We start from the raw sequence: 7,991 nt of genomic DNA on the forward strand, positions 1-7,991 counted from the left end.
CAGTCACTTCACATCCCTGCATTCAGCCACCTCCACTTGTCCCATTCCTCTGTGGGGGCAGGGACAGGAAACCCCTGGGCAACCAGAGGCTGAGGGCCCACTTGCGTCCTTGGATCCTTCCTTTCCATCACTCACCCAGGTATACAATCAGCATCAATCATTGAGCACCAACCATGCCAGGCACTCTGCTGAGGGCTGAGGGACTAAAAGTGACAAGAAACCTCTGCCCTTCAACAGCTTGCAGTCAATCTGGAAAAATGGAAGCTGGTGTAGAGTCTGAAGTTTAAATCTTGTTAAATTAAAACAGAGACCAGGCCTGAAAAAATTCCTGCGTAGACAAATACAGTTTGGTCTCCTCAGCAACCTCAACATGGCTTGGTTTGAAAACACAGGCAAAACTTGAGTTATTTCTTATACATGCTTGTATTAAAGAAAAACAGAACTTAATCTCAACCAATAAGTAGCCAACAAACTTATAATTAGAACTAGGGACTTTTCAACTGGAGGAACCAAATAGGGCACATGTATAACTGTAACTGGTCACATTTTTTTTTGCTTTTTTTCTGTTTCCTTCCTGTACAATCCTTCCCTTGCACATTCCTAGTGGAGCTCCTAAACCACGTCTGTGTGGAGCAAACCAATTCATGAATCGTTGCTCACTTAAATAAATTATTTTTAAAAATTATCTTGTGTCTTAGTTTACCTTTTTGTCAATTGCTTGTGGTAAGTGCTTTGGGAAGGCTGTGCACAGGGCACCAGGGAACCAGCATAAACAAAGGAACCTAACACAATCTTGGAAGGCTTCCTAGAGGAGGTGATATTTTAGTCTAATCCTAAAGAGCTAATAAGAGTTATCCACGTAAAGAAGTCCTAGAAGAAAGCACTTTCAAAACTTGGGAAACAGCTTATGCAAAAACCAAGAAATTATGGGCATGGGGCATTGGTCATTCATACTTGTCTCTGCTGGAATGGAGCTCTGGACTCTCCATGAGAAAGTAACCTAGAAAGAAAAACCAGGGCATGTTGTGAAAGGCTTTGCCTGATAGCAAAGAGATCAAATTTTTTCTTGGGAGCAATGGAGAGCTGTTGAAGGATTTTACAGGATGTAATGCGAGCTTGGATATTAGAAAGGTCATTTTTAGCAATTCAGAGTCTGGTCAATATGCTTAAGCTGGAAAGATGCTTGCTAAGGACATCAGTCTACAATTTTTCTGTCCCTAATCAGATCCTGCTCAAAAACACAGGGGCTCACACACATGTGCACACGCATACACGACCACACACTCATGAACTAACTCACAAGCTGACCCTGCATCAGAGTCCTCACATGGGCAATCAGCCAGCAGGCAAAGGATACACGATCTTGTTCTCGAGATGATCATACTTGGAGATCATCACCGTGCAAGCCCCACAGCCGCCTTCTCCACAGCCAAGCTTGGTCCCGCTCAGCCCCACTGGGCAGTCAAGAGTTAAGGACTATGAACTCAGGGTTACTGGGAAATATCAGGGCAGACATTCCACATGAGTAGAGCCATCATTTCCACACACATGCTCAGGCCCTACAACCCAGGAAGGCAGCAAAGGAATCAGAGTCCCATGGACAGCATCTAGGTAGCATCTTCTAGCACATATGGTCTAGGGCTCAGCAGTCCTGGGGACTTCTCTTGGTATCTGGGTCCTCCAGGCATGTTCTCACTGGGCAGATCAACCAAGCACCTCATGGACCAATCACATAGGGCAGCGCTCACATCACCCCCATTGGAGGAGGCCTCTGGGGTCAGAATGAGACATCGGTCTGTTCTAGGACCTACGGAGTAGGGGATTTTTCACTCTGAACCTTTTAGGTTGATAAAATTCCAGAAACCAAATTTAGGACTAGACAAAGGGCTTTTGAATATCTAGTTATGTCCTGTTCCTAAGTTACTCTCTTCACTAGTTGTGATATATGCAGTCATTAGCAGTTCAGGCAACTCTGGGGACACATGAAGACGAAGGTGGCAGCCCAACATCTACCGTGGTCTTCTTCTGGCCTAGGGACCTTTCCCCAGGGCAGAAGTCAAGGCAGAACTCTGCCGCCTAAAACTCCCACAAATTGATTCCGAGCACAAACAGCAATAAACGCCAGAACTTCATATTTTCATGCTGACTTTCAGTTTCGAATTTCAGTTTGAATTGACCCCTGACCAGCCAATTGCTATGATAAGGAATTTCCACGGCATCTGGGAGCCTTCAAAATTAAAATCTAAATGAGGAGAAAACTAAAATTAATTTTGCTACCAGAAAACCAAAATTGGTCTCAACAATCTCCGAACATGAGCCTCTCTTCTCACACCTCCCAGATGGGTGAGCTGGACATGGGGTTCCATGCAGTCCCCAAGCCCAAGTGACTTCTTCACTGCAAAAAAAAAAAAAAAAAAGAAAGAAAAATTCCAGCAGCTTAATCTGCTATGAACCTCCAGACCTGCCCACTCTAGGTCAAAAGTCCAGAGCAAAATACACCAAAGCCGCCCATTACACTGCTGAGCAAACCAGAGGGAAGGCCAAGAATTCCAGGCTTGCTTCTGTGGGGACTGAAATAATTACTTGTTATCTTCAAATATACTAGTGGAAATAGCCACCACGCATCCTTCTGGGAGAAGTAGTGGTCAATGACAGAGGTCAGAGCCAGCAAGTTTCCATTGTGGAGTCTAAGCTTTGGTGCAGCTCTGCCATTATTATCTCAGAACACACTAGAGAAAGGCAGGCGACCTTCCTCCTCTGTCAAAAGACAGAGTGTTACATTTCCATGGGACTGCTGTGGTGACTAAGTGAGGTGAGCTACAAAAATCGCTTTCAACCCTGCCTGTGTATACTAAGTGTTCATTAAATGTCAGCCCCTATTATCACATGGTTGCTTTTGTTTCACTATCTCAAATACTTTCATACTCAGAAAGTACAGGAGATGCCTGTGGCTCAAAGGAGTAGGGAGCCGGCCCCATATGCTGGAGGTGGTGGGTTCAAACCCCACCCTGACCAAAAACTGCAAAAAAAAAAAAGAAAAAAAGTACAGGAATCTTATAGAAGCCCTGACCACACTGAGCAGAGAGCAGCATCCCAAGACTCTACAGAGTCTCCTGCTCTGATGCCTCTGATGTCTGCATTTCCAAAAAAGATGGTGTCTTGGGCATCCCTTTCCCAATAGACATCCCTTCTCTTGTTTACCTCCACCTAGGCAGAGCTGGAAACATTTCCCAGGGCATCCATTTTTGTGTTAAGCAAATGTGACTAAAGGAAGGAACCACTCCCTCGGGAGAACAACCGTGCAGCTCACCAGGGTCTCTTTATAGGCCTAGATTTAAACTTTGACACTGCTAGAGTCAGCTGGGAGAGAACCCAAAGACATCTTGAACAACCCATTCCACACCTGAGATGTTTAGATCTAGGGAGTTCAAATGACTACCCAACGGCACATAAGTTTGCATTTAACTCCCTAAAATGCAAGTGTTCTGACCCCTGATCCAGTGCTCTTTCCTCCACACTTGGTGACTGCCCTGCTGCTCACTGGGAAATGATGTTAGACCCGGAGAATCAGTCCCTGTTGTCCCTCTTTCCCTCATCCCCACTCTGCAGTCAGGATACACTTTCTTCTCAGGTAGGTCAAAAGGGTCGTTTCTGGATCTGCATTTTTCTCCACCACCTATGAAAAAAGAAAAATGTATTATAGCTGCACTTAGCCATCCTTCTGCAATACATGTCTCCCGTCAATGTCTCATCACCCAAACTTGTAGAGTTAATGGAATGTGTGCTAAATAGATCACAAAATTAAGGTGGTATTTTTTTTGGCAATTCCATAAGAATAAACATATGAAGTCAAACAATTAATTCATGAGCTTATCCTAGACAAAGTGCTACACACCTCCTTGCTGACTATCACTAGAGTCAGCCTCGAGGTACTCCCTTTGGAGAGCTATCCACTGATATCAGCACCTATTACTTCAAAGCAATTTTGGAACTGTTTTTCTGAAATGGCCCGCAGAGCTATTGTTATACAACGTCTAACAATTAAATCTGTGAACTCATCCTAGAAAAAGTGCTTTAAAGGATGGAGACTAGACCCTGGCATTGGTGCATAGTTTCCCAAGGGGAGTACTTGGAAGGTGACCATTGTGCTATTCAGCAGTGAAATACTTTTTGTAGGATGAGTTCATGAACTTAATTGTCAGACCTGGTGTAAACCACAAAGCAGATCCTTAAATTCTAAAATTCTACCTTAGTGCTTAGCTCTGAACCCACACAGGACACTCAGGTGCACACCTGCCATACTGGACTGACCCAGGCAAAGCCCTTTTCAGATCAAACATGTCATCTTGATGGTTCACGCCTGTGTTTGCCAAGGACACCAGAGAGCATAGCAGACAGCTGTCTGCCTTTGCCTCCTGAAGTGACACTCTCAGACTCTGTGTGTGACTGGAGGAAGTTCGTTGGCCTATGCTCATAATAGAGTGCTGGTATGTGATGGGCTATCACAGCAACAACATTAACACATGTCAGAAATGAAGGAGCTACCTCCAAAACTCCATCAGTAGGTTCAGGAGGGTAGAAAAGGTTGTCTAGGCTGGGCACATTGGCTCACTCCTGTAATCCTAGCACTTTGGGAGGCTGAGGTTAGAGGACTGCTTGAGCCCAGGAGTTGAAGACCAGCCTGAACAAAAGCAAGACCCTGTCTCTACTAAAATATAGATAACTTAGTGGGTGTTGGTGGCACCTGTTGTCTCAGCTACTCAGGAACTTGAGGCAGGAGGATCACTTGAGCCCAGAAGTGAGAGGTCGATAATGGGTGGTGAGGGATGATGAAAACACTGTTTTTTTCTCCCTCCTTACTTTCTAGATCAGTGCACTGGGATCAAAAATTCCTTCTGACAACCCTGTGGGACACATTCTTTCAAACTGGAACAAGTATGATCTAGATACTTTGAAGAAAAAATGTTTAATCTTTTTCTGCCCAACCACCTGGCCACAGTACAAGCTGAATAATGGAGAATGGTGACCACCACCTGGGACTCTAAATCATGCCACTATTTGACAATTAGGCCTTTTTTTTGCAAAAGGGAAGGAAAATGGGCTGAAATCTTTGGTGGCGCAAGCTATGTTCCAGCTTAAGTAAGATGATGGTAGTAAGAGATCTTTCTCAAGGTCTCTCCTGTTCTAAGCTGTCCCCATACCAGGGAGACCTGAAGGTGAACCTCACAGGAGACATGCTGGTGTCTCTACCTCCACCAGGGAGAAAGGTGGCTCAGCTCCTACCCTTAGTAGAGGAGTTGAGGAGTCAAGATCAACCCTGGTCTATAAGCCTTTTAGTTTATTAGGGTTAAAGCAAATAAAACAAGATCTGAGGAGTTACACAGATCACCTTGATAAGTATATAGAGAGATTTCATCATTTGTGTCTGGTCCATGACTTGGCTTGGAAAGATGTACATGTTTTTCTAAGCCAGACTTTAAAGGGCTTTGACAAATCCAGACGGTTAAGATAGACACAAAAGTTTGCCATCAAATTATACCTTTCAGATCCTAGTTATCTAGTGGGTCAAACAGCAGTGCCTACGACTGACCCACAGGAATAACAGATCCTCAGAAGACAGGAAGGAGAGAGAACATTTTCTAGTATGTGTCCAGGCTGGACTCAAGGCCCAGCCAAGAGGTAGTCAATTATTCCAAGGTCTCTGCCATAACCCAGGAGCCTTAGGAAAACCCCATAGGCCTTCCTGGATCAGCTCCAGAAGGCAACAGAGAAGTTCATCACTCTCAACCTATAGTCCTATAAGAGACAAGTAATATGCAAAGGTAAGTTACTGGTTCAAGCAGCACTAGATATTAGGAGAAAGCTCCAGAAACTTGTCCAGGACCTACCACCTCTCTGGATGATATGGTGACTGCTGCTAATTCTGTTTTCTCAGAAGTCTTTTTCTTCTGAAGTCAAGTCTCATGCTTGGGAGAAGGAATGGAGGAAGGAGACTAGGCATCCCAATTAATGGCAGTGTTGGTGCCCCATTCAGAACAACAGCTAGAGTGCCCAGCAAAGGAAGGGAACTTCAGCGCCACATCTGACAAAGGAAAGGGCACTGGGCTGAGAACTGCCCCAATAAGGACAAGGTCCCTTGTCATCGATGCCGTCAAACAGGGCATGGGGCTGCACTCTGTCCTATGGGGTCATCTCAGGAGAGGAGCAACAGTGAAAGAGCCCACTCCTGTCAGCTAGTAGATAATGACCATTGGACCAGAGCCAACGCTAACCCTCCTGGTGGCAGGTTCCAGGGAAGCCTACTTGGATCCATCATTCTTGGGTGAATCTGTGGAAAGACCAGAGTGAAACTTGTCCAGCTATCGCACTGGAGACAAATATTTGTGTATTCCCTTGGAGGATCTGCAATACCTATTCAAGTGGATTTCTGTGGTTCCTTCTGGTAAGTAGTATAAATTGTTTACCCATGGGTGAGACATTTTGCCTTGGGAAACCAAACCACATACATTGAAAGCTTTATCAAATCTGCTGGATATGCTTGTCCACTAAGTCACAGGGCATTAGCTGACCAATGATGTGGGAAACTTGGGGAAATCTCTCTCTTACTATTGAACAACATGTCACTGTGTCACATATTTGGGACACCCACACTCAGGCTCAGAGGGTTACAAAAACTCAATAGATCAGGCTTTTCCCAAGTCTTCATAACCCCTTCCCTCCAGAACTATATTTCTTTACCTTAGTAATGTGGCCCAGGACACTTTTCTCATTTGTATTACTCAGACTTATGGACAGGCCCCCAGTGTGGGGACGCTGCTTATTTCTCAATGTATACATGATTTCGTCATTCCCCAACCACCCATGAGAAACACTAGTCAGAACACTTGATTTTTGTAAACATTGGCTCACTTGTCAGGACCCTGACTTTGCTTATCTCAATTAAAAAAAAAAAAACTTGAGTAAACTTCCCCAGCCTTTGGTGCTTCAGACTGCCCTTCCTTTACTTACAAGTCAGTTTTGTTGGGGATGTTCATAACAGGAAATTAATTCCTTGGCGGGACCAACTAAAGAAACATCCTGCCCCACCCTTTGGCGCACAATCACGGCAGCCTTGCACTAGGAGCAGGGCCTTCTAACCTCTGAAGAGATTAATTCTTCATTTGCTCACCCTTTATTTGAACCTTTACTTGGAGCCACTTTAGCTGCCCAGGGAGATAAATGGCACAGCACAAAATTTCAGGGAAGAGCACTGCATGCCACCCATAAATTAGTTCCTATCCTGCTGGCCAAAATCAAGTTCACCACCCAACTACCTCCAGAGTGGGAGATATATTGGGTGTGTGGCACCCGAACATACTGGGTGCTACACTCTTACTAGAAAGGCTATGGCTCCTGGGATCTAGTATATCCAGATATTCAAATAGCCCAGGATTCATCCATCTTGTCTTCCGCATTGCTTGGCTGGGGCTATTTCCCTTGGTTTCCCTTTTTGCCTTTATGGGGACAGCAGTCACTGCCAGGGTAGTTATAGGAGGCATATCCCTGTGCCTGCAGCAGTTTTTGGCTGTGCAGGCAGCATGAGCCCTAGTGAAAACTCGTCATACACCTGCTTTCTTACAGGAATGGTTGGGTTCACTGCTAGGGGTCACCTTACAAAATAGGAGGGCCCTCAATTTTGCAACTGCAGCAGATGGGGGGTACTTGCTTGTTTTTTGAAAGAAAAATGTGGCCTTTTTCTTCACAATTCTGGACAAGTTGAGGATAACATCAGTGCCATTCTAGAGTCTGTCCCTAACCTTCAAGTGTGAGGGAAGACCTCTAGGCTCTGGTGGATGTCTCTGGTGATTCCCTTGGTCACTCTTCTACTTTGTATCCTGAGAATTCTAATATTAGGGTTGATCTTTATAAATTTCCTAACTAAATTTATTTCATCTCATCCTGAAATTTATAAGGATCCATAAAGCTATAAATGGTCCCAGTGCTTACCTCCT

At 44.8% G+C, this 7,991-nt stretch overlaps 1 protein-coding gene across 1 annotated transcript in view; it reads right to left on the reverse strand.

The window, feature by feature from the left end:
- The window catches only part of XDH (xanthine dehydrogenase), a 64,878-nt gene that overhangs the window by 50,242 nt on the left and 6,645 nt on the right, over window positions 1–7,991 (reverse strand). Inside the window, exons 2-3 of the mRNA XM_023511824.1 lie at window positions 3,619–3,676; window positions 1,341–1,454 (exon numbers count right to left, since the gene is read on the reverse strand). Of these exons, the coding sequence (XP_023367592.1) occupies window positions 1,341–1,454; window positions 3,619–3,676 (172 nt within the window). The remainder of the gene's footprint in view (window positions 1–1,340; window positions 1,455–3,618; window positions 3,677–7,991) is intronic.

This window comes from Otolemur garnettii, unplaced genomic scaffold, assembly GCF_000181295.1.
Source record: "Otolemur garnettii isolate 467f Iridium unplaced genomic scaffold, OtoGar3 scaffold00022, whole genome shotgun sequence".
Taxonomy (NCBI): domain Eukaryota; kingdom Metazoa; phylum Chordata; class Mammalia; order Primates; family Galagidae; genus Otolemur; species Otolemur garnettii.